The 23472-nt window shown below is 50.0% G+C and overlaps 21 protein-coding genes across 21 annotated transcripts; 12 read left to right on the top strand and 9 right to left on the bottom strand.

Moving 5' to 3' along the window:
- Positions 1-121: 121 nt before the first annotated feature.
- On the top strand, positions 122-394 carry OGAPHI_002941 (uncharacterized protein; the record flags this gene model as incomplete). Its single annotated transcript, XM_046203866.1, has 1 exon — positions 122-394. One exon carries the CDS (start codon positions 122-124, stop codon positions 392-394), a length of 273 nt encoding a protein of 90 aa, XP_046062104.1.
- Positions 395-549: 155 nt separating this feature from the next.
- On the top strand, positions 550-1791 carry OGAPHI_002940 (uncharacterized protein; the record flags this gene model as incomplete). The annotated part of the gene is made up of 1 exon (XM_046203865.1): positions 550-1791. The coding sequence occupies one exon, from the start codon at positions 550-552 to the stop codon at positions 1789-1791; it is 1242 nt and encodes a 413-aa protein (XP_046062103.1).
- Positions 1792-1836: 45 nt separating this feature from the next.
- Positions 1837-2238, bottom strand: OGAPHI_002939 (uncharacterized protein; the record flags this gene model as incomplete). Its single annotated transcript, XM_046203864.1, has 1 exon — positions 1837-2238. One exon carries the CDS (start codon positions 2236-2238, stop codon positions 1837-1839), a length of 402 nt encoding a protein of 133 aa, XP_046062102.1.
- Positions 2239-2402: 164 nt separating this feature from the next.
- OGAPHI_002938 (uncharacterized protein) lies at positions 2403-2927 on the top strand (the record flags this gene model as incomplete). The annotated part of the gene is made up of 1 exon (XM_046203863.1): positions 2403-2927. One exon carries the CDS (start codon positions 2403-2405, stop codon positions 2925-2927), a length of 525 nt encoding a protein of 174 aa, XP_046062101.1.
- A 10-nt stretch (positions 2928-2937) lies between these two features.
- OGAPHI_002936 (uncharacterized protein) lies at positions 2938-4101 on the bottom strand (the record flags this gene model as incomplete). The annotated part of the gene is made up of 1 exon (XM_046203860.1): positions 2938-4101. The coding sequence occupies one exon, from the start codon at positions 4099-4101 to the stop codon at positions 2938-2940; it is 1164 nt and encodes a 387-aa protein (XP_046062099.1).
- Positions 3086-3418, top strand: OGAPHI_002937 (uncharacterized protein; the record flags this gene model as incomplete). The annotated part of the gene is made up of 1 exon (XM_046203861.1): positions 3086-3418. One exon carries the CDS (start codon positions 3086-3088, stop codon positions 3416-3418), a length of 333 nt encoding a protein of 110 aa, XP_046062100.1.
- A 55-nt stretch (positions 4102-4156) lies between the features above and the next one.
- Positions 4157-6251, top strand: OGAPHI_002935 (uncharacterized protein; the record flags this gene model as incomplete). The annotated part of the gene is made up of 2 exons (XM_046203859.1): positions 4157-5116; positions 5205-6251. 2 exons carry the CDS (start codon positions 4157-4159, stop codon positions 6249-6251), a joined length of 2007 nt encoding a protein of 668 aa, XP_046062098.1.
- On the bottom strand, positions 5829-6542 carry OGAPHI_002934 (uncharacterized protein; the record flags this gene model as incomplete). The annotated part of the gene is made up of 2 exons (XM_046203858.1): positions 5829-6209; positions 6333-6542. The coding sequence occupies 2 exons, from the start codon at positions 6540-6542 to the stop codon at positions 5829-5831; spliced, it is 591 nt and encodes a 196-aa protein (XP_046062097.1).
- OGAPHI_002933 (uncharacterized protein) lies at positions 6349-8655 on the top strand (the record flags this gene model as incomplete). The annotated part of the gene is made up of 1 exon (XM_046203857.1): positions 6349-8655. The coding sequence occupies one exon, from the start codon at positions 6349-6351 to the stop codon at positions 8653-8655; it is 2307 nt and encodes a 768-aa protein (XP_046062096.1).
- A 107-nt stretch (positions 8656-8762) lies between these two features.
- OGAPHI_002932 (uncharacterized protein) lies at positions 8763-9203 on the bottom strand (the record flags this gene model as incomplete). The annotated part of the gene is made up of 1 exon (XM_046203856.1): positions 8763-9203. One exon carries the CDS (start codon positions 9201-9203, stop codon positions 8763-8765), a length of 441 nt encoding a protein of 146 aa, XP_046062095.1.
- Positions 9204-9561: 358 nt separating this feature from the next.
- Positions 9562-11416, top strand: OGAPHI_002931 (uncharacterized protein; the record flags this gene model as incomplete). The annotated part of the gene is made up of 2 exons (XM_046203855.1): positions 9562-9733; positions 10059-11416. The coding sequence occupies 2 exons, from the start codon at positions 9562-9564 to the stop codon at positions 11414-11416; spliced, it is 1530 nt and encodes a 509-aa protein (XP_046062094.1).
- On the bottom strand, positions 10055-12778 carry OGAPHI_002930 (uncharacterized protein; the record flags this gene model as incomplete). The annotated part of the gene is made up of 1 exon (XM_046203854.1): positions 10055-12778. The coding sequence occupies one exon, from the start codon at positions 12776-12778 to the stop codon at positions 10055-10057; it is 2724 nt and encodes a 907-aa protein (XP_046062093.1).
- A 303-nt stretch (positions 12779-13081) lies between these two features.
- OGAPHI_002929 (uncharacterized protein) lies at positions 13082-13549 on the bottom strand (the record flags this gene model as incomplete). Its single annotated transcript, XM_046203853.1, has 1 exon — positions 13082-13549. The coding sequence occupies one exon, from the start codon at positions 13547-13549 to the stop codon at positions 13082-13084; it is 468 nt and encodes a 155-aa protein (XP_046062092.1).
- Positions 13550-13656: 107 nt separating this feature from the next.
- OGAPHI_002928 (uncharacterized protein) lies at positions 13657-13911 on the top strand (the record flags this gene model as incomplete). Its single annotated transcript, XM_046203852.1, has 1 exon — positions 13657-13911. The coding sequence occupies one exon, from the start codon at positions 13657-13659 to the stop codon at positions 13909-13911; it is 255 nt and encodes an 84-aa protein (XP_046062091.1).
- Positions 13912-13973: 62 nt separating this feature from the next.
- On the bottom strand, positions 13974-15428 carry OGAPHI_002926 (uncharacterized protein; the record flags this gene model as incomplete). The annotated part of the gene is made up of 1 exon (XM_046203849.1): positions 13974-15428. The coding sequence occupies one exon, from the start codon at positions 15426-15428 to the stop codon at positions 13974-13976; it is 1455 nt and encodes a 484-aa protein (XP_046062089.1).
- OGAPHI_002927 (uncharacterized protein) lies at positions 14071-15045 on the top strand (the record flags this gene model as incomplete). Its single annotated transcript, XM_046203850.1, has 3 exons — positions 14071-14184; positions 14328-14704; positions 14808-15045. The coding sequence occupies 3 exons, from the start codon at positions 14071-14073 to the stop codon at positions 15043-15045; spliced, it is 729 nt and encodes a 242-aa protein (XP_046062090.1).
- On the top strand, positions 15298-16528 carry OGAPHI_002925 (uncharacterized protein; the record flags this gene model as incomplete). Its single annotated transcript, XM_046203848.1, has 2 exons — positions 15298-15375; positions 15836-16528. The coding sequence occupies 2 exons, from the start codon at positions 15298-15300 to the stop codon at positions 16526-16528; spliced, it is 771 nt and encodes a 256-aa protein (XP_046062088.1).
- On the bottom strand, positions 15848-16639 carry OGAPHI_002924 (uncharacterized protein; the record flags this gene model as incomplete). The annotated part of the gene is made up of 1 exon (XM_046203847.1): positions 15848-16639. One exon carries the CDS (start codon positions 16637-16639, stop codon positions 15848-15850), a length of 792 nt encoding a protein of 263 aa, XP_046062087.1.
- Positions 16640-17135: 496 nt separating this feature from the next.
- Positions 17136-19061, top strand: OGAPHI_002923 (uncharacterized protein; the record flags this gene model as incomplete). Its single annotated transcript, XM_046203846.1, has 1 exon — positions 17136-19061. One exon carries the CDS (start codon positions 17136-17138, stop codon positions 19059-19061), a length of 1926 nt encoding a protein of 641 aa, XP_046062086.1.
- Positions 19062-19262: 201 nt separating this feature from the next.
- Positions 19263-22549, top strand: OGAPHI_002922 (uncharacterized protein; the record flags this gene model as incomplete). The annotated part of the gene is made up of 3 exons (XM_046203845.1): positions 19263-21193; positions 21312-21839; positions 21934-22549. The coding sequence occupies 3 exons, from the start codon at positions 19263-19265 to the stop codon at positions 22547-22549; spliced, it is 3075 nt and encodes a 1024-aa protein (XP_046062085.1).
- A 29-nt stretch (positions 22550-22578) lies between these two features.
- OGAPHI_002921 (uncharacterized protein) lies at positions 22579-23445 on the bottom strand (the record flags this gene model as incomplete). Its single annotated transcript, XM_046203844.1, has 1 exon — positions 22579-23445. The coding sequence occupies one exon, from the start codon at positions 23443-23445 to the stop codon at positions 22579-22581; it is 867 nt and encodes a 288-aa protein (XP_046062084.1).
- Positions 23446-23472: the final 27 nt, after the last annotated feature.

Genomic DNA, 23472 nt, shown 5'->3' with positions numbered 1-23472 from the left:
GAGACACGCAGAGGTCGTAAGTAGTGTTCTCCTTGCCCCATCTGTGCCAACTAACTAACCTTAGTCGTTCTTTGCCGGCCTGATTGTGCCGCTTGTGCTGCTTGTTATATCTGGTGTACGGATGTACTGCTGGGTGCACGAGGAGGTGACTCTGGGCGGTGCGCTTGACGTGTACGACGTTGATAGCGAGTTTGACTGGAAAAGTGTCATGTCGAAGGACTCTGGCGGGTCTGACCCGTTTGCCGACCCGGACGGCGAGGAGTTATGGGAGTCGCATTGCGCAGTGAACAGAAAAATGGACAGATGGGCAGGTCGGTCGTGTGTTGCGCTGTTTGGCCAGATGTGTTTGGGAGTCGTTGTTGGGGTTGCGGTGCGTCATTCTTTGACAGATTAGCTGGGTTCGCTGTCGCAGAGTTGTCCTTTTTGCACAGCCGCATTCTTACCCGATTAGGGTCTGAAAGGAAAAATATCATACACCAGACTAAAACATGGGCACACATATAAGATGGTGGGTTTAGCACGGATTGGCATCTCAATTGGAATCTGATAATGGCTGGTTTGCGTGCTTTTCTCATATTCATCCAAACATTTTGTTTTGTTCTGAATGTTCCGCCAATGCTGTGGCACATCAACTCTCGCAACGTTCCTGCAAGTGCGTTGTTGGTTTATCTGGAGATCTGGATGATTCAGGGACTTGTTGGCACGATCATTTGGGGCGGAGACAATTTTGTTGACAACTGGGACGGCCGTGGCTGGTGCGATTTGATTGTGAGAGTCCAGATCATGGCTCAAATAGGTATCCCGGGAGCCATTTTTTGCATCTCTTTGAACTTGTTGCTGATTCTGATGGCCAACAAATGGACAGAGATGTGGTTTTCACGGTGGAAGACCAAGATGGCGTTTGAATTGTTCTGTGTGCTTGGGTTCCCTGTGTTGGTTGCTGCGTTTGTGTATTTTGGCATGATGTTCCGGTACGGTATCACTCAATGTGCTGGATGTCGGCTGATGATGGCCAACTACGGCATTTCTGTGCTGTTGTACTACTTCTGGCTATTTTTCTGGGCTGTTTTGGGATTCATCACTGCTGCCGGTACGTTGGTTGTGTTTTTTGTCAAGAGGACCAACACCAGAAACATTCTTCAATGCACCAACTCGGGCTACTCTTTGCGCAAGTTCAACAAACTGCTGTTGTTTAGTGTTCTTGTGATTGCAGCCATGTTCCCGTTGAAGCTTGTTTCTCTGATTCTGATGGTTCGCGACATGAAACCAGGGTTCAAGCCGGACTTTGCCAAGAACTTGTACTGGGACATCATTCTGCGTATTCCATACAAGGCCTCGCAGGACGCGGAAAGATGGATCCTAATCAGTGTGTCGATTGTGAGCTTCTGTCTGTTTGGACTCGGCGAGGACGCTGTTCAGATGTACGTTGGCTGGGTGGAGTCTGTTCCTGCTGGTCGCAAGATGACCAAGACTTACAGAAACTGGCGGGACTCGAGACATGTGGCGAAACAACAGAACTATCTCACCAGACACGCGTCGGAACGGACTCTGGAGTCGCCGATCTCGAAAGAGTACTCGCAAAAATCGCCGGTCTCGAGCTGGGAAATGGACGAGGTCAAGTCGTACGGCAGAAGCGTCGACACCGCGTCGATCAGCATGGACAACTCGCAAGCCACCACGCCCAAAGACGAGGACATCCGCCGTGAGTTGCGCCAGGCAGAACTCGACCTCCTGGACCAGGATATCCGTCGCGACCTCCACCGCATGGGACTCAACTACTCCGATATCTAGTATCTACAAGGTTATTTAATTGAACTCGACAATTAATAAACACAACTATTCCTCTTCCTCGCCGGAAGTCTCGAGCTTGGACGAAGCCTTTGGGAATCTAATCACCTCAATGGTTCTCTGATACAGATTCCAGCTAACGGCCTTGCTTCCGTCGTCTTTCTCAAACACATTGTTGGAAACGTCGGCCTCGACATACACCTTAGCACCCTTTCCCAAGAACGTCTTGGTGAAATTTATTTGATGATCTGTGAAGGCAACGATGTTGAACCACGAGGTGTTCTCGTTGCCCTTGGCCTTGTTGTCCACGGCCAAAGCGTAGCGAACATACGGTCTGCCGTTGCTAGTGACGGCCTCGGAAATGTCTGTGCCAATCACACCAATCAGGTTGATTTTGGCTAGCTCTGCACGTGCGGTGCTGGAAAACTTTCTAACTTGGGATCTGAACATCGTGAATGGTTTATAATTGAGGGGGAAGGGTATAAAAACGCGTTCTTTATATGTTTGGAAATTAAAATGGCTTTTGCAGAATATACCAAACTGAGACCAGACAGGCCGGGTAATTTGGGGGTGTTTCAGAAACGGCTGTTGTGTCAAATTCTTTTTGGGTAGCCATGGACACCGATAACGGGTACTCTTTTGTGCCGGAGTTTGAGTTTGAGCTTGTGGACGTAGAGGATCCCGGTGTGGCTGAGGAGTCGCCGGTCCGCGAGTTTTTCCCGCTCTTTTCAGGCTCAGATCAGGTGGCTGTGAGTTTGGAGGACAGGCAGGTGGATGTGGACGACCGGCTTGTGGAGAACGTTGCGCGGCCAGAGTCGTACTACTTTGCCCGGTACACGGCGGCCGAGCAACAGGCGTTTCAACAGGCGGCCGTTGACGGGCGGGATGTTCTACAACAGAGCCAAAAGCTTGTTCCTAGTAATTACAAGGTGATTTCGATTTCCGCTGTTGACGAGCCGGTGAGGGTTCCTTTGCCGCCACAACAAAAAGCCCGTCGCGGCAGGAAACAGCGGCTGGCCAAGATCGAAGCGAAAAAACGCAAAAAGCAATGGACTGCACGGGTTGCACAGCTCGCAAAGCTCACTAGAGTGAAAAAGACCCGCAGAGGCGGCCGCAAGTCCAAGGCGAAAAGTTCATAGCGACATTCGATTATCGAGACCTATCTAATGAGGCCACGCTGTTGAGCATCATGCGCACCTCGATGCAGTCGTCTCTTTTCTCGTCAACGAACGAGTCCAAAACGGCTTTCTTCACCATGTCATAGATGTCCTGTTTGATGGAACGCAGGTTCTTTGCAATGGGCCCGCCCTTGTGCACGATATCTTTGAATTTGGGCTCGACTCCAACGGCCGTGTCTTTCCAGAACAGCGTTCCTAGCGAGTTTCCGAAATGCAGCACAGAATTGACTTTATCGAGGATCGAGACCGTGCTAGCTGCGGATTCCTTGGACGACGACGCATCCTGCCACTTGTTCGACCGCATCACCTTCTCCAGGTTGTTGATCAGCTTTCCGGAAGCAGAAACCTGTGCAAACACGTTTTCAAGGCCCCTTGGGTTGTTGAGGTTCTTGATGATCAGATTGATTGCACCAGCAATCTTAAGACTCAGCAGCTGTTGCAACTGGTTGTAAAACGACTCCGACGACATGATGGACAAGGCGTACACTAGGTTCAAGATCGACTGGTCGTCGTACTCCAAAGACAGGTTTTTCAGGTGGCTATTGCACACGTCCATGACTTTTGTTGTTTGCAACTGCTGGAACGTCTCGTAGTCGCGCACGAGCTTCAGACTCTTGAGGAACGGCGAATCGGCCAGATGCAGCTTGATCTGGTTCAACAGCCGTGCCAGAGCGTACACGGACCGGAACGGTTTCTGGTTCAATTTCTGGTCGGATTTGTCGATCTCCTCGATCCGCGACACCAGATAGATAAAGTACGTGGACGATCTGAGCAGGTTGGAGGTTTGGTGGATCTTTCTGAGGGCCGAGTGCAAATTGGACGACTCGTTGTACGGCTTGAGGATTTCTGTTTGCAGCCGCGAGTACGACGCGTTGACCTGTTTGAGCGACGGTTTGAGCTCGCCGATCGTCGTGTGCAGGTCCTGTGCGGTGTCGAGCTCGGCAATGAGCGATGTGTAGTTTTCGTTCGAGCTTTTCTGCAGCCGTTTGTCCACGTCTTTGAGGTCGAACTGGAGCCGTTTGATGGACGTTGTCAGGTCCAGCGCGGTGTCGTCGACGTTGTTGGTCGACACCACCAGCTCGTTGGCGTGTTTCAGCGGCTCGAACTCTTCCAGGTACGAGCCAAATTCAGACATACGTGGAGACGGGAAATAAATGCGGAAAAAATATTTAGTTGAAAATTAAACTTTAATGGGATTCCAGTTTGGGTTCGAGTCGGACACGGAGGAGCCGCAGACGGTGGGGAACCCGCTAGACGCCGTGCAGGAGACTGTCAGGCCGCAAACGTACACGCTGGAGCATTTTCTGGGGCGGCTGGTGGGGACGCGGATCTCGTTTGAACAGATCGAGTTCCCAAAACGGCTTTACCGTCGCGAGTTCTTCGACGTGCGACACCAGCTGATGGGCGAGGACGGCGACTCGGAGGAGCTGCAGGTGCTTGTGGGCACGACCGCGGAGGACGTGCGCAACGGCGTGTACGAGGGCGGGCTCAAGTCGTGGGAGTGCTGCTACGACCTGATGCACCGGCTGCAAGAGACGGATGTTTCTGTGTTCCGCACGTTTGTGGAGCTCGGGTGCGGCACGGCGTTACCGAGCTGTTTGGTCTTGCAGACGATTTTGCATCAGAACCTACACGGGGTGGATCTTGTGCTGACCGACTTCAACTACGAGGTGTTGCGGCTGGTGAGCGTGCCGAACCTGTTTCTGACGTGGTGTCTGACCGTGTTGGACGCGCAGGAGCTGGAGAGGCTGCAGACGCGCGCGGACGTGGAGGGAAACGTGCGGCCGGACGAGATCGACGTGACAGAGCAGCTGGTTGCACGGTTCAAAGAGCAGCTTGATTCGCAGCAGATTGGCGTTTCGTTTGTGAGCGGGTCGTGGGGCCGGGGTTTCGCCACACAGCTGGACCGGCTGGTCACCGCGCCCACTCTTGCCGTTTCCTCAGAAACCATCTACTCGCCGCAACATCTGCCGGTGGTGGCACAGCTCATAACAGACCTCACGCGAACCAGCTCGTGTCGCAGTCTCGTGGCCGCCAAAGACATCTACTTCGGCGTGGGCGGGTCCGTGACAGAGTTCCTGCGGTGTCTGGATAACTCCCCGGTGAATTACTCCGTGGAGAAAATAAATGCCGGTGTTCAAAGAAGCTTAGTAAATATCCACACCAAAAATTAATGCAACTGTTTTCATCTCTACTAAAATTAGAATCTTTGTTTCAGAATAGATTTACGGTTTAAAGATTCTGTCTTCATCGTTGTGTTTGTGCTTTCAGAATAAGGCATGGCAGTTCTTGATGGCCAAAATAGATGACCCACCGCAGGACTCCTGCTCTTTGCAGCAACCGTTTAGTGGAAATAACTCCCAACGAAGGCCAAAGAACCTTAAGAACCTGCAACTGGACCTGTCCAAGAACCAGACAAAGTACCCTGTGCCGTTGACGTACTCTGCGAACGGCAGCAGACAGATTCTGTCGCATTCGCCCGCGTCGCCCAGATCGCCGCGACTGTATCGAACGCCGTCGCTAAATGCCGTTTTAATGTCCACAGCAAACTCCCCAACTCAGCAGTCCACCGCCAACGCGCGCGGCCGATCCCTCACACTCACCATCAACTCGACCGCTACACAGCCCCCGCGCGCCGCCACGTCGGCCCAGCACTCGCTCGAATCAGCAAACTCGCTCCAGTTCGCGTCCTCCACCTCTGGCACCTCGGGCACCTCTGGCTCCAGCACAGGCTCCTCGGGCTGCTTGGGCTCCTCCAACGTGTCGGGCCCCCATGGCTACAACACAGGATCCGTCCAAAATGCATATCCCCAGGGCCCCGTGTGCGTGCTCGACCCAAACCTGTACCTCTACTCAGAGCCGTCAATCACCCAATTGATCGACTTCGACGTCATCATCAATGTGGCACAGGAAATCACAGATTACACAACCCAAATGACAAACAAAATCTCCATCAGCGGCCAAACTATCCAATACTACTACATCCCATGGACTCACACCTCCAAACTCGTGGCAGACTTCCCCAAACTCACACAGATCATCGACGACGCCCTCGCCCAGAATAAACGGGTCCTGATCCACTGCCAATGCGGCGTCTCGCGCTCTGCGTCGCTCATCTTGGCCTACATGATGAAGTCCAAGAAAATCGGCTACAACGAGGCTTACAACCTGCTCAAACAAAGAGCGCCTCTCATCTCCCCGAACTTTGCCCTCATCTACGAGGTCATGGAATGGGGCCGTCATCTCGGGTACAGCCCCCCGGCTTCTCCTTCTAATGATATATAATTGTGTACGTTTGTATGAACACGTCGATCGTCGGCTGTCGTCGCTGGAACCTAAAATAATTAATTTTTCTCATCTTTGTACTTGTTTGTTCTGCCCCATGTCTTTATCTGGCAACGACGCGCCATCACGGTCAGCCGCCTTGGAGAAGAGCTTGTCGCCGCTCACTGCGGCGGCTGTCCCTTTGAAACGGGACGATTCGGGCTCCTTGTCCAATACAGAGTCCCCCACCAATGTCACCACTGCTTCCCATAAGGACCCTATTCCGCCCGTTTCGGAGTCGGAAACAGACATCGACGAGTCTATTCCCGTCCCGTCGCGCCGCACTAAACGGTTCCACCGTCTCATGCGCAAAAACTCAGACATAGACTCCGACGACGACAGTGTCACCAGAAAACCTCTTCAAAAGAGGTCCTCGTCGCATAGTTCACGCACCAGCGAGCGCAAAGTGTCGGGCAGAAACGGAAAGGACGTCACGGGTCGGTCGTTATTGCAACGTCATTGTGCCAAGGGCAACTTCGACGAGGTCAAGGAACTGCTCGAGTCGGGAGCAGACGTTAACGAGGCAGATTTTGCCGGCAACACACCGTTGCACGAGGCCGCCCTTGAAGGGTACGTGGAGGTGGTGAACTTGTTGTTGGACCACGGAGCAGATATCAACGCCCAACTCGCACATATAGACAAAGATACCCCGTTGATCGACGCTGCTTCCAACCTCCACTACGAGGTTGTCAAGGTGCTGCTAGATAGAGGAGCGAACCCGTGTTTGGTGAACTCGCACGGCGATTCTGCTCTGGACGCAATGGAGAGAGATAGGGACCTGACAAACTTGGAAGGAGACGAGCTTGCCAAATTCAAGAAGCTCAAAAAGCTGCTCGCTCAGTTTACACGTGACTACAAGCGACAGCACTCGAAAAGCCAGAGTTTGGGCCCGGGAACAGACTCGGAAAAGGAAGACTCGTCCAAGAGACCGTCGCAGATGTTTTTCGATCCGTTCTCGAGAGAAGGCCGGTCGGAGGTCTACCAAAAAGTGGCCGAGAACGATGTCACTTTTGTGCTCAATTACGTGTCGAATCTCGCCGGTAGCAAGATCTCGCCGGACCTGTTGTGTTTGGCTGCAAAACACGGCCACACAGACATTGCCAGTTTGCTCATTGCGTTTGGAGCCAAGGTGAATTACGTCGACAAGGCTGGCATGACTCCGCTGATGCATTCTGTTGGCAAAGACCATATCGACATGGTGAAGCTGCTGTTGGAGAACAAGGCCGATGCCTCGTTGAAGGATAAACGCGGACGCACGGCCATGGATATTCTGATGCAGAGCTACGTCCCTGACGAGGAGGAGATCAAGCTGCTACGTGAGGTTTCTCCCAAGAGCGTCAAACGGGCTGGAGACGAGGACAGAAAGCGGTCTGAGGTGAAGAAGCCCAAGAAAAAACCCGTTGAGGACGAGGTGTCTTCGCGGTCGGCGTCGCAGACGCCAGTGGAGACGCGTGTGTCGACTCCTGTGCGGGAGGCCCCGAAGGAAGAGGAGAAGGTTGTGGTGCCGACTGCTGAGGAGCTAGAGGCGCGGCAGAAGCTTGAGGAGGAGGAGCGCAGGGCGCGCGAGGCTCTGGAACAGCAGCGACTCGAGCGCAAGAAGGCGCGGCAGCAGCAGATCGCGCGCACGATTGCAGAGCAGGAGCGCAAGCGCGAGGAGGAGCTGCGTGCTGAGGCCGTGCAAGAGGAGCAACGGAAACAGAAGGAGCAGCAGCAGCGTGCCAAACAGGCACAGGAGGCCGAGCAGCAGGCCAAGCAGGTGTTGGAGCGGCAGGACGTGGAGCGCAAGAGGTACATCCGCAGCTACTATCCGTACGGGTTGCAAATTGCCAACTTTGAGAATCCACGCTCCGAGACGGAGACCGCGCAGTATCTGCCTGTTTACACGTTCACGATTGACGGGGAGGAGTACCTGGTTGACCTGCAAGCGATCTTATTGCTGGGGACGGAGAATTTCTACGGAGAAAACAGCACGCTAACCAAACGGCCGCTAACGACGGCAGAAAAGGCGCGTGTGTGGACGTTTTTGTGGCCAATGATTGGTGCGTTCTTGAAACGCAACCAGACGGACTTTCACGAGCTCAGACGGCTGTACGAGCACGAACAGCACAATTTCCAGGAACTTGTGCTAAATTGGATCAAAGTGGCCGATTTCGAGCAGGTTTTGCAAAACGACAAGTACGCGCAAGCAAAGGCCGTCTACAAGCCAGAGTCCCGGTGCAAGGTTGCCGCTGTGAAGACAGACAGACCGACAGAAGAGCTGAAAAAACCAGCACCTTTGACCAATGCTACAGGTCGACCTGTCCCGTTGCGTTTTGGAACACGAGCACGAGCCGTTCTACAAACGTTCGACAGAAAACTGTGGTAATTAACTGAGTGTATAATAGTGTAATTTTATTGCCTGTCTTTGTATCCAATATAGGAAAGCATTGTGGTTGACGATGAATAGGCAACGAGATGGAGATGAGGAAGGGCTTATTTGGACTGCACTTGAGAGTACCCGCTGAATGGGTTGGCGTTCTTCGATTTCAAGTACTCGTCGGATTGCTCTTGCCACTCTCTGTTCATGGTCTTTGGAATGTATCTTCTTGATCTGTAGTAGAGGAAGCCAGCAGCAGTGATACCGACACCGATGACGGTACCCCAGAAAATGTATCTGACGTCCTCGGCGGAGTGGATAGGCTTTCTTGGTCCCCACTCACCAAACGAGACGAAAAACGCAGCCTTCTTCTCCTCGGAAGTGAGCTCTTTCCATGGGAGTTTCTGTCTTTCAGCAAGAGCCTCAATCACCTCTTTTCTGTCGTCTTCTGGAAGCTTGTCCCATCTGAGCTGTATGTTGGAAACGGTGGCCTGGGAAAGTGCAGAAGCGTGTCTGACCTGCACTCTAGGAACGCTCTTCAATGCTTGTCTCAACATTCTATATCTGGAAAGTTAGTATAATCTTTTTGGAGGATGCATTTTCTGAAAATCTCACACCGGCTTGCTGACGTAACACCTGGACCCAGGACGCTGTTTTTTCAGGCCCAAGAAAAAAATTGCGAAATCGTTGAGCTCTCATTGGCTGATACACCGCGTGGGGGCAACTGGCCACCTACCGCAACGTAAACGCTGGGTCCGGTAGTGTAGTTGGGTCATGCCAATCCCCAATCGCATTACTAGCCATGTCGGGCTCTCAAACGTTCGGGGAATGGTCGGTCAGCTTGGCCTCCAAGCCCGCCAATCGTCGCAACCATGGCAACATTGACACACAACACACTCCCCGTACGCGTAATCAATGCTTAAAACCGGTTTTGTAGCGCTTTTTAACTCATCTGCTGTGTTTTTCCCCTTGTTCCAAGGTGTCTGGTATCCAAGTCAAATCTGGTCCAAATCGCAAACGGAAAACTCTCAGATCATGCTGTCCTCGTCTATATTGCAGTCACTTACCCTTTGTATCCTGGCTACTGGTATGTTGCAACGAAATATCAGTTGTCAAGAAACAGCTTATACAATTTGTTTAGTAGATAATACCACTGGAAAAATTCATTCGGTGCGATCTGCCATCGAAAATCACGGGCACAGCTCACCAAAGAACCATTTTTAATTGGAGAAAAGCGTGTCGGTTTGCAGACCGGATACTACAAAAACAAAAGACCGGTTTGGGGCAAACTCGTACCATTTTTTTTCTTTTTCCGGTCTTGATGAGGTGTGAGGTGTGGTTATATCCTATCTGGCTACGCATAACTCTTCATCCGCTAGTATTCTCTAACTTATACACCCCCAGCCCGCTAGCTGGAGATCTTCTCTCTCAGCTGGGTCAGGTACTCCTTGTAACTCACGCTGGCGCTCACCCTGTCCTCAACCAGCTCAGACATGCTCCACATTCTCAGCGGAATCACGTCTCTGTTGGTGTTCATCAGGTTCTCGTTCATCGATGGACCTCTCACAATGTACAGGTTCAAGTACTCGATCGAGCCGTCTTTCTCTCTCACCTTGTTGATGATGTTTCTCACACGGGAGTTGAACTCGTTGTCAAGCTCTGGAAGCTCTGCTTTGCCAATTGGAACCTCGTTCATCGACTCAACACCAAACACATCGTTCACCAGCTGAGGAACAGCATCTCCACCAATGTACAGGAACAGCTCAGACGTGTTGTTGATCAAGTACAGACCGTACTTCTCAAAGTTCGAAATGGTGGCATTGATGGCTTCAGGAAGAACAATCTCGCCGTGCTTCTTTGGTGGAATCTCGTACGGCTCGTCCTCGCCGTCGTATGGGAGTCCACAGTCGTCGGTCATCGAGTGCAATGCATACACCGTTGGGTAGATGTAAGAGATCAGACTCTTCAATGGAAGAGTCGACAATCTGTTGAGCGCAGAAGAACGGTGATCGGATGGAACTTTGCCAGATCTGAAAGCAATGTGTTTGGTCAATGCTTGCAACAACAGTGGCAGCATTCTCAAATTGGTACAAAGCTGCAATGGCGAAGAAGAACCAAGGTTTCCCGGAACGATCTCCTTCTTGTAAAGGGCAAGAATGTCAACCAGAACTTTGTTCAAGTAGTCTCTAGCATCGTTCAAGGAAGACGACAAAGTCTTCTCCACGGCCCGGTGCGTGAAGTAGTTGGTCAAAGCCAGCTGGTCGGCAGAAGCATAAACGTCAGTAAGGTCCTTGGAGGTTGGAATTGCAAGAGTCATCACTCTCACTCTTCTCTCACCGAAACTGGTGGTGTGCAGCACGGCGGCTTGGAAATACACGTATGGCTTGGAGATGTACTCGTCGATAGACACCTCAATGACATACGATTGGTCTCTTGGGAACGTTGGGAAAGAACACAAATCCGAAGATCTGTTGAAGAAGTTTCCGTAGAAAGAGTTCATCCTCAATCCGCTAGATCCCCTAACTCTCAACACAGCTTCCAAAGCAATCTCCATGGAGAGATGGTTGGAAACCTCTTTGGTGAACTTGGTGATGTCTTCCACTCTGCTTGCAGACCAGGCAGGGTAGAAGTGGGTTTGACCGGCCGTGTATCTTGGCAGGTTAGAAAGAGTGGCAACGTCTTGGTAGTTGGAGCCGGTCAAGAACATGTCAACAGTGACCTGCGACTTGTTACATTCCACAGCAAACGACTTGTAGAAAGAGTTGTTTGAAGTCAAAAGTGCGGATGCTTCTTTCTGTTTGCCACTGACAGCGTTCTCGTCTCTAATTGCAAGTTTTCCAATACCCAAGTTTGGAAGAGCAGAACTGAACACAATGATCTTACCTCCAATCTGGGAAATCAGTTTGTGAGAAGACTTCAAAGCAGGACCTAAAGCAGATCCGGTGTTTTGGTTGTTGGCAAAGTAGCCAACAAAGTTGGTGAGCAACTTGTCAACGTTCTTTCTGCAGTCCTTCAAGTTCACAAGCAAGTTGTCTGGAGATGGGATCAACACCTCGTCAAGATCGGAAACAATCAGCATCGACACTTCCTTGTCCTCTTGATCATCGCTAGGAATTGTGAAGAACGAGATGCTGGAGTCCACGGCCAAGAATGCAACCCTGGCTCTTCCGTTTTCGTTTGGAATTCTATCAAGACTGTCCAAAATAGTTCTGGTCACTGTGGCCAACAATCCATTTTGAATAGAGGCGTACGAAACATCAAGAACAAACACATAAACCAAAGGTGGTGGTGGTCTGACCAAGTACTCTGAAGGAGCCAAAAATTCAACCACTCCGTAATTAAGCTCGGCTCTGTCCATTCTGTTCAAAGGATTGGAGTTCAGTCTGTCGTAATCAAACCCGCCTGGAACGTCGTTGAGCAACGAACAGAGGTTACATCTCCATCTTCTTCCCTGCTCGGTAAAGTGAACAAACGAGTTGATGTACGATCTGCATCTACGACATCTGGAAATGATAGTGTCGCTTGTCACAGGGATGGGCTCTTCGGAATCGTGCAACGAAGTGTATGGTCTCACAATTAATGCAAATGGCAGTTTAGATTTTTTCAAAAGGGAGCTGGTTGTTGGAACCACGTTCAAGGTGGATCTGAAGTAATCAGGCGGTGCGTTTGCCTCTGGACTACCCGTGAGCGATGTTCCTGGAGACAGAATCAACGGTGGTGGAGGGAATTGCAGGTCTGTGATTGGGGGTGGTGTTTCCTTGAGCAGATCGGTGGAATAGAGCTGGTTCAAAGGCAGAGTTTGTTGAGCTGGCTGAGCTGGCGATTGGTACGAAGGCTGAGGATATGCAGAGCTTTGTGAGGGAAGCATACTCGGATCGACTCCGCCGTACAGTCCCGAAGGAGCTGCTGGCTGGTACGCAGGCACAGGTTGAGCTTGCGGTTGTGGGGCTGCTGCTAAGTTGATTCCTTCCACGCCTTGGGCCAGCTGGCCAACAGGATTGGCGACCTGGGGAGCACCGTAGATGCCCTGATCGGCCACCGGCTGCTGTGGCTGAGCAGGAATCCCATATGCCGCAGACGGATCTGGGGCTTGGTACATTGGTTGTGGGTATGCTCTTCTTCTATTGGACATGATGGACGTAATTGGAGGGCAATGATTTCAAATACACGGGGCCGTAATTGGAACAAAAAAATGGCAAATTAGACGGTTTGTGTGAATTTAAATTGAACTTGCTGTTGATTGGATAGTCTACAGCTCAATTAATTCGCTAAGCTCCGATTTTCCAAAGAGAACAAAACAAAACACCTTTTTTTCCAAATGGCTAACCAAAATCAACACTCGGATTTTGGAAGCAAGTACACGACCTTGAGAGACTGATACTAATATACATTTACACACCAGCCACACATGTGGCACAGGCGACTTGGAGAAGCACTATCTCAAGTGTTGCCAAAGTGTCTCTAGTCTGGACCGAGTGGCACTCAATGACTCCAGAAACGAGTCGAAGTCCGATTGGGACAAACTCTTCCAGTCCAAGCTGCGGACAACCCCGGTTACATACACCAGCAACAGTTTGGAGAAATGGTACAATTGAACTAGAGCGTACTGGATTTGAGGGATCCAGTCGGCCGGTTTAGGTTTGGTGATCCAGATATTGATGGCCACAGCAACCACCACAATTAGTATGGCCAATTTCACAATGTTGACAATGGTTCTGTAGACAAACCTGACTGCTCCAACGAGAAGTCTATATGTGACATATAGAACCAGCAAATAAACGAGCCAAGACCAGGCGTTTGGGTAGTTATCCTTGAATTGGGTGACATAATGAGTAGTTGTGACCACTATGGTTTTCAAAGTGGCCAGCACAAACGATTTCGCCACGTCGTACTCAGTAGACATGGTTTAAGGTAAATAAAAGATACGATACTCGATGTAAGGATGTTCAAAATTAAATAAAAGGCAAATAATTATTTCTCAAAGCTTTCATTGATCTTTTAATATTTGTCATGGTTTCGAAACCGGAAGTTTTGTCGTTGTATCGACAGTTTCTCAGATACTCGTACAAGTTTGAAAACTACAACTTCAGAGAATATTTCCTTAGAAAGGCAAGAACGGATTTCAAGAAACTGAAGGATTTCCAAGGCGACAGTGCGGAATTGCTGGAGAAGGCCCGTGCCGACTTATCGGTGTTGAAAAGACAATCGACAATCTCGCAAATGTACCACTTCGACAAGCTGGTGGTGGAAAAGGTTAAGAATTAGTGAACAAAGAATACGTCTATTTTTTCGTTGCCAAATAGGTACAACCGGTCCAGAGTGTCTGTTCAAACGGCGAGTCCGAGTTTCTCGGCAGTGTCGAGGATCGATTTGCTGATTCTCGAGGCGGCCTCCACCAGGTCGTCGGTGTTCTTGGTATAGCAGATGGCTGTACGCAAGAAGTTGGACCGGTCTTTGGAAAACTCGCTGTCGACTGCCATTCCGGACCCGAAAACAACACCAACTCCGTTAACTAGGAACCGGGTCTTGAGGATCTCGGTAGCCTCCTGGTTCTTGTCCTTGCCAAAATCGTAAATACTGGAAATAAACATTCCGCATTCAGGATCCAATGGTTTCAGGTAGCCTTTCTTGGCTGCTTCTGTGGCGATCAAAGCCTTGTAAAAAGCGTTTTTCCGAACCAGGTACTCGTTTCTCACCTTGATGATCCACTTCAACCATCCGTCGATTCCACCAAGATACCGGATCGTGTTGTTGACGAAGATCTGGGAAACTCCACTTGGGGCTCGCGAACTCACGTCAGAGTGCTTGGTGCAGCTCTCCACCACAGACTTGTGAGCCACAATAAATCCGAGTCTCAGACCCGGAGCAAACACTTTGGAGAACGTTTCTGTTCTCACGACTCTTCCAGTCTTGTCCAGAGAAATGTACGATCCGTGGAGAGAGTTGATAAATTGTTCAGGGGTAAGATCGAACACCGGGGTTTCGGTGTGTTTTTGGAAGTTCAGGTAAGCGTAAGGCTCGTCTTCCAAGATGATGAAGTCGTGCTCATCAGCCAATTGTAGAACCTGTTTTTTGTGCTCGACTGTCTGGGCAACTCCAAGCGGGTTTTGACCGGTCGGAATGGTGTAGAGCAGCTTTGGCTTTTTCTTATCAGGGTGAAGAGACCCCCAGTTCTCCAGTAGGTACTTGAGGTTCTCGACAAAGCTGAACGTTTTGTCTGGACCAAAGTCGAGTTTCAAAGGAACCGGCACTCCGCCAAGATTTGCCAAGGAGTTCAGAATTGGGATAAAACTGAACTCCTCCACCAAGACCGTATCCCCCCTTTCGATAAAAGAGTCGAACGTCTTGTCAATTCCGTTGCTTCCTCCGAGGGTCATCAGAGTGGACCAGTCCTCGTAGCCTGGCTTCCAAACAGTCTTGACGAAATCCTGGGTGAACTTAAGCAAAGATGTGGCTCCGGCGGTGTTACCATACTGGAAAGCCGTTTTCAGGTCCAATTCGGTAGGATCGTCCGAAACTTGAGGAATCAAGAAAGAATGTTCTTCAGTTGGCTCATTGGTGACAGCAACCTCATCATGATAACCTTTAGGAAACGGCTTCTCCGAAATACCAATCCTTATTCCATTAACAGGGAAGAAGTCGTGATTAGGCATGCCCCCAACAAGACCAATTGGGTTGGGGTGTGGCTTCTCGTCACCCGACAACGAAGCGGAATGCCAGAAGTGGCGCGTAATTCTCGCTTTGGAACGTTCACTAAACAGATTTTCGTGCTTGTAGGACATGGTGGCAAAAAGATAAAGAGATGAAGAGAGCCGTGTGGATTAGGATCCGCACTTAAATATTATGACATCTTGCAGTGCACGGGTGTTTGGATTCCCAAATCGGGTAGTCGAAAAATTTCACGACAATTTTCATAATTTTCACCGTCAATGACTTTTCTTCGAAGTTTCGAGGATGGATCATTGACACCAACGCTTAATGCCTTCGTATATGTCTCTTTTCTATGGCGTATGCGAATACTTTTGCGTTGGGAAATTGAAACGGGTTTTACCCGTTAGGATTACTCCACCCTGGTCAGACTATCCCGTGTCTGGTGAGGACTAAATCACCTTCCTACATCCCGCTTAAAAATTCTTAGCTATTTGCCTCTTAATCTACTGTATATCTACTAAAGCACGAGTTCTTTTAGGTCTATTCGGATTCAGTTTCTTCTGCTTCCAACAACTCCTCCGACGACAGCTGCAACAATAATACAAATGATGATCACACAGACCCAGAACAAGATCCACTTGAGTCTTCTTCCCTTCTTGGCGTGATCCCTGGCCTTGAGTACGTTTGCGTCACCTCTCTCAAGGTGGTCTTGAGCAACTGCAACGTGTTGGTTCGCGTTGTCGAACATGACGTCCTGTTCGAAAACAAGCTCCTGCAAATCGCCAAACAGCTGGTTCAACTCGGCAGCAAGTCTCTCAGTTCTCTCAACTTCCTGGTGTCTGGCCTGGACCTCTTGAAGAACGGTCATGGCCTCACCCTTTCTGTTGGACATCCGAATCGCGTTATCAAAAACCTGTTGGTCGCCAACCGTGTAAACGAACTCGGCAGCCTCATCGTACGTAGCATCTGGGTTCACAATCTTGTACTGGTTGATGGCCTTCTGCTTGTTGGCCTGGTTGTACTTGTCTTCAATCTTGGCCAATTTGGTGATGGATGCTCTGAATTGCGCGGTCAAGTTCTCGGCTTGCTTCTGCTTGTCGGTGTCGGACCCGCACTCTTTATACAACTCTTGCAGTTTCGGCTTGATGGTGTTCTTCTGCAGGTCGGAAAGGGTATTATTGTTGTTGTCGATTTGTCTTTGGAAAGAAGCCATCTCTTCGGATCCAATTGAGCCCAAAGATTCCTGTTGCAACTTCTCCAATCTGTCAATTAACGTGTTGTAGTCAGCGAGGTCATCCTTGATGTCCTGAATCAACGTGAAAAACTGGTTAGTGCCTTTCATCTCGTACGCCGAATTCTCAGCGTACGGGTTGCCCTGGCCTGTAGCATAAGGGTTATCGATCTAAAAAGTTAGCGCCAATTAACTGACGGCGTGCCGACGCCTCCTGATCACACTTACGGTGCTCATTCTGCCCTATGTACTGTTCTTTCTAGTGGAAACGAAAAAAACGATGTTAAAAATAATTGTGCCAGATGATAACTTTTCCGAAACCTGACGGTGTGAGGGTGAAACCCGGCTGAGCTTTAACAAACCTAACAGCTGCAGCAGTTTCTGGTTTTATACCGAAACAAAAGGCAAACAATGTCCCCAACGCGCATCGGGCGCGTGTTCTGTGTCCCTTGCAAGCTGCCTTGCTTATGTTTTATTTTCTGGCGCTAACGCGGTGAATGTGTCAACGCCTGTAACTATGCCTTTCCCGCCTGTTCCTTCCTGTGCACCGCCTCGACTAATTTAGAGTTGGAAAAAAAAATTGGATCATTTGTTAGACAATTTGGATATGCCTTCTTCTTCCGTGGTACCGCAAAAACGAGCTTCCAGCTCGGACTCGTTGCCAGAAAAACGTCAAATTAGCATCAAACAGACGCCTGAGGAAGAGGCTAGTGCAAAGGGCTACTTCCAACAACATATCTTTGACGACTCTTTCAAAGATGATTTGAAGACCCAAATCGCAGACTCCCAGCCTTACAGATGGGGAACCATCCACGACCTGATCGACGATGATCTGTTGAGGAATGTCCGCAAGGAAATCATATCGGAGATCAGTTTTAAGAAAAAAGAGACTGATATCTACAAAGTTTTCCAAAGCGGTGATCTAGCTAACCTATCGGGAATGACCAAACAGGACCTTGAACGACTTCCAAGTCTTTACAAGCTCAGATCTGCAATCTACTCGCAAACTTTCCGCGACTACGTGTCGTACGTGACAAATTGCGGTAAATTGAGCGGAGTGAAGACAGATATGAGCATTAATACTTACTCCAAGGGGTGTCATCTGCTCACCCACGATGATGTGATTGGATCTAGACGAGTCAGTTTCATTCTGTACATGCCAGAGCCGGGAAAGACGTGGAAACCGCACTATGGAGGGTCCTTACGGCTGTTTGACTCGGTGGTTCCTAATGTTCCACGATCGGACCACTATTGCAAGTTTACTCCGCAGTTCAACCAGATCGCTTTTTTCACCGTGCAACCAGGATTATCGTTCCATGATGTCGAGGAAGTCAGGGTCGACAAACAACGGTTATCCATCCAAGGATGGTTCCATATACCTCAAGTGGGTGAGGACGGCTACATCCCTGGAGAACAGGAAAGAACAGAGGCCAAGTCGACTTTACAACAACTGGAGACTAAAGAACTGAAGGAGTACGATTTTCCAAAGATCCAATACAACGAGATCGTTTCTCGCGAAGCACAGGAGCTGATTAATCTTGTTGGTAAAGAAACAGACTACTTATCTGTGATGGACGTTGACTACCTTGCGAAGTTCATGAACCCTTCGCTACTTACTCCAGCATCCATCGAAAGGCTCAACACTATCTTTGCAGAAGAATCCGTCGTGGACGTTCATTCTTTCCTCAGTGACGATTATTTGGGAAGTTTGAAGAAACAGATCAAGCAGTTTGAGCTGAACGAGTTCCCAGAAATGCCTAATTCGCAGGAAAAAGTCCTTTTTCCTTGGAAACTGGCGGTTCCCCCGCATAAACAGCGGTACTGCTACATTGACGGACTGCAAAAACAGTGCATCGACAACGCCGAGAGCATTGCCGAGATCAACCAGCTGAAATCGACCGAGCTTCCAAACTTTGAGCTTACCAAGACCGTATTCGAGCTGCTGAAACCGGGCGTTGCCGACGAGCTTGCCAAAGCACGCGAAAATAATCCATCGTTGGTCAGTGTTCACGATATATCCATGCGCTTGTGCGAATTGGCTTCGTTTTTCAAGAGCATCAGCTTCAAAAAGTGGCTGATGGCGGTCACCGGGTTTCGTCCCATCAAGGACCAGATCCTCGCGCGCAGGTTCCGTCCCGGTCACGATTTCACGCTGGCTTCCAAGCTTGACACGCTTAATGACGATCACGTGCTCGAAGGTCTATTGGAAGCAACGCTGAACCTGACTCCATCGACGGGGTGGGAGAGCGGCGAGTTTGGCGGTTACGAGCTGTGCATGTCCACCGACGAGCCAGAAACAACAGAAACAGCAGAAGAAGGTCTAAATGAGGACGAAGCTGCCATATATAAAGCTTCGGAGGAAGACTCGGTTGTTTACGAGTCCCAGGCGTGCTGGAACAAGCTGTGCTTGATGTATAGAGATCCCTCTGTGCTGAAGTTTGTCAAGTACGTCGGGTTCAACGCTCCAGGCTCCCGATGGGACATAAACTGTGGATGGGTGTGTGCGGACGATGAGCCAGAGGAGTCCGGGTAACGGGATTTGATAGATAGAATTTTAGACGATTTTTTTTTTGGTTGATATTTTTTTCCTCCTACATTATTGTGAGTCTTCTTGGTTGTTTGTATGAGCAGATTGCTTAGTCAAGTCACCAAATACTGTTTGACATTCTGTAAATACAAAACACTATCGGCCAGTTTCGTCAGAACATATTCGTCAGTGATTCCAAAGACAATAATGACTACTTCTGTTGAAAACCTTTCAACAAAGCTTGAATCCTTAAATTTGCAGACCCCTCCTGTGATCGAGGGGTCTTTCCCGCAATACAACACCGTTGACCTTTGCAGAAACTACATTGCCGACCAACTTTCGCAGTTGGCCAACGTGGACCGCTCGATTGCTTATCAGAGCTTGGAATGGTCTCTTGTGCTTGATAATGGAGATCTTATTGTTCCGCTGCCACGTTTGAGATTGAAGGGCGATTTGGTCGCCTTGGCCAAAGAGCTTGCTGACAAGTTCCCTCTTGGCGGTTACTTGAAAAGAGTGCATCCTGAGGGCAAGTTCTTGCAATTCTTCTTCAACCCAGACTTTTTATTGAAATATGTCACCAAAGATGTTCTTGAGCGCAAACAAGACTTTGGATCGTGTCCTTTGGGAGCAGGTAAGAACGTTGTTATTGAGTTTTCTTCTCCAAACATCGCCAAGCCTTTCCATGCTGGCCATTTGAGATCCACCATCATTGGTGGTTTCTTGTCAAACCTTTACGAGAATCTTGGCTGGGATGTCACCAGAATCAACTATCTTGGAGACTGGGGAAAGCAGTTTGGTTTGCTCGCTGTTGGTTTCGAGAAGTACGGTTCTGAGGCCGAGCTCGAGGCCAACCCAATTCAACATCTGTTTGACGTCTATGTGAAAATTAACAAGGACGTGAAAGATGAGGAAGAAGCCGCAGAGAAAGCCGGTGTTTCCGTGGATCAGGTGAACTCTGTCGACGGTCAGGCCCGTGCGTTCTTCAAGAAGATGGAGAACGGTGACAAGGCCGCTCTTGCGCTGTGGCAGAAGTTCCGTGCTTTGTCCATTGAAAGATACATCGACACCTACGCCCGTTTGAACATCAAGTACGACAACTACTCGGGAGAATCGCAAGTGACCCAGGAGCAAATGAACGAGGTGCTGGACATTTTGCACGAGAAGAAGCTGGTGATAGAGGACAGAGGAGCGCTTTTGATCGACTTCAAGCAGCTGGGTGAGAAGAAGCTCGGCAAGGTTCTGGTTCAGAAGAGCGACGGTACCTCTTTGTACATCACGCGTGATCTGGGAGCAGCCATTGAGCGGAAGAAGAAGTACCAGTTCGACAAGATGATCTATGTGATTGCATCGCAGCAGGACTTGCACGTGAAGCAGTTTTTCCGGATTCTGGAGAAGATGGGCAACACATGGGCCAAGGACGAGCTTGTGCACGTTAACTTCGGTCTTGTGCTTGGTATGAGTACCAGAAAGGGAACTGTCGTGTTCCTGGACGATATTTTAGAAACTGTCAAAAGTGCAACGTTGGAAATTATGCAGAAAAATGCAGAGAAATTCACCTTAGTGGAAGATCCTGAAGCTGTTGCCGATCTTGTTGGTATTTCTGCCGTTATGATCCAGGACATGCAGGGCAAAAGAAACAACAATTACGAGTTCAGCTGGGATAGAATGCTGTCTACAGAAGGAGATACCGGACCTTACTTACAATATGCACACTCTAGACTAAGATCTATTGAGAGAAATTGCAATGTCGCATACGCGAATCTTTTAGGCGCGGATCTTTCGATCGAAAACGTTGTCGGAGTTGAGGAGACGATCAAGGAGCAAGGTTTGGAGCCTGCCGAGGAGGCCAAGAAGCTGGCCATGTTGGCCAACCAGCGCGAGAAAGTGGAGTCGTTGGTGCGTATTTTGGCCTCTTATCCCGACGTTTTGCGCCTGGCCTCCAAGAACCACGAGCCATCCACCGTGGTGACATATTTGTTCAAGCTGACGCACCAATTCTCGTCTACATACAAAATTCTACGGGTCATGGGAGAGCCGCAGAGCGTTTTGGAAGCTCGGCTGGCGCTTTTCAGTGCCGTCAGACAGGTCCTGAACAATGGCCTGAGAGTGTTGGGCATCACTCCAGTGGACAGAATGTAGTAAAAGCATTCGAGATCCAATTCGTATAATTAGATAGCCTCCCCCACAATTCCATTTTCTAGGAACCAGTTAATATTTTTTCTTAGCATTTTTTCCATCCATCATGAGTTTTGACAGTGTGACCGATGCCCTTTCGGCTTTCAAAAAGGGCGAGTTTTTGGTTGTCATGGATGATGAGGACCGTGAGAACGAGGGCGACTTGATTATTGCCGCCGAGCACGTCACTCAGGAGAAGATGGCCTTTCTGGTGAAACATTCTTCTGGATATGTTTGTGTGCCATTGCGCAGCGATCGGGTTGAACAGCTCGATCTCAAGCCGATGGTGGTCAACAACACCGACAGAAACGGCACTGCGTACACGATCACCGTGGACTTTGCCGAGGGAACTACCACGGGCATCAGTGCCCATGATCGAGCCCTGACTGTGCGGGAGCTGTCCAACCCAGACAGAAAGGCGTCCGACTTCCTACGTCCGGGCCACATTTGTCCCCTACGTGCCAAGGAGGGTCTACTGAGAGCAAGAGTGGGCCACACCGAAGCCGCGGTCCAGCTATGTGAGCTGACCGGGTTGCAACCAGCAGCAGCTATCTGCGAGCTGGTCAACGCTGACGACGGACTGATGATGAGACTGCCCCAATGTGACGAGTTTGCCAAGGCCCACGGCCTGAAGCTCACCAGCATCAAACATTTGGTGGAGTACATGGACGAAAAAAACATTAAATAATTAATTAATGAACAGATTATTTGGTACTCGTAACAATGTGCCCAAGGCGACGCTGGGGGACGCTTTGAACAACATCGACGAGCGCACGGCGTCGCTGGACGTGAAGATTTCGAAACTGAACACGGAACTGGCCACTTATCAGCAGAAAATTGCCAAGATGCGCGACGGCCCAGGCAAGACAGCCGTCAAGCAACGGGCTCTCAAGGTGCTGAAACAGCGCAAACAGTTGGAAGCACAGAAGGACCAGCTGGACTCGCAGAGCTGGAACATCTCGCAGGCCCAGATGACCACCGAGAACCTGAAAAACACAATGATCACCGTGGACGCCCTCAAGACCAGCAACAAGGAGCTTAAGAGAGCGTACGGCAAGATCGATATCGACAAGATCGAGGCGCTACAGGACGAGATGCTGGACCTGATTGGCGAGAGCAACGAATTGCAGGACTCGCTGGCCCGCAGCTACGACGTGCCGGACGATGTTTCCGAGAGCGAACTGGACGCAGAGCTGGAGGCCCTGGGCGACGAGATTGGCGAAGAAGAAGCACCAACGTACCTGGATATGCCAACCTTTGTTGACGAGCCGGTGGAGCCTGTCAGGGAAGAGGCCCGCGAAGAGGAGCTGGTCCAATGAGATGCTCTAAATCGGTTATATACAAACGTTTATTTAACTCGCTGTAATGCCATGAAATAATTGCCAACGTCGGGCGAGTCGGTGAAAACCCAGCCTTTTAGCGGAAGATAGGTGCATCCTTTGGAGTCGATCACAGAAAAGCCCGTGTGCTCGACAAACTCGGCTATTTCGGCGCAATCGATGTACTTGGAGTAGGTGTGTGTTCCAACTGGAACGATTCTGAGCACGTACTCTCCAAACAGGATGGTCGTGAGCCACGAAATCGGGTCTCTATTGATGGTGGACAGAAATAGCAGTCCTCCCGGCTTGACATGGCTCATTGCGGCGGCCATGACGTCTGCAGGATGATCCACGTGCTCGAGAAGCTCCATTAATGTCACCACGTCGTACTGCTTGGTAGCAGGCAGTTCGCCGACAGGTTTCAGCTGGTAGTGCACTTTTTGTGCAATTGCAGGGTCCAGCAGCTTGTGTTCGTTGGCTACGCGCACCACCTCGGGCGACATGTCGATCCCGTCCACTGATTCCACGTACGGCAGTCTTGCAAGCGACTCGCTCAATATGCCTCCGCCGCAGCCAATGTCCAGACACGAAAGACGCATCTTGGCGAGCTCTTGGCGGATTCTGGCCGTTCTGGCGCCGTCAATCGTGTTTGCAACAGGCTCTGGCAGCACGTTGTGCGGGTTCCAGCCGGGAATGAACGTTTTCTGCTCGTTTGGGACGTTATTGTTGATCTTTATGTGCTGTTTGATGTTGTTGTTAATAAAGTCCATTCGCACGAGGTTCATCTTGTGCAAGATCCGTTGCGGTCCCGTGGTGTCCCACCAGGACGTGGCAAGGTTGTTGAAGTGGGCTTTTTCCGATTCGGAGATTGCCGTTGACAGTCTGCGCACAAACATGGTTGCCGGGGTGCAATAAAAATTGAA

The sequence above is a fragment of the Ogataea philodendri genome, assembly GCF_020536065.1.
Source record: "Ogataea philodendri strain CBS6075 chromosome Unknown scaffold7, whole genome shotgun sequence".
NCBI lineage: Eukaryota > Fungi > Ascomycota > Pichiomycetes > Pichiales > Pichiaceae > Ogataea > Ogataea philodendri.
This window is presented reverse-complemented; position numbering and strand designations above follow the sequence as displayed.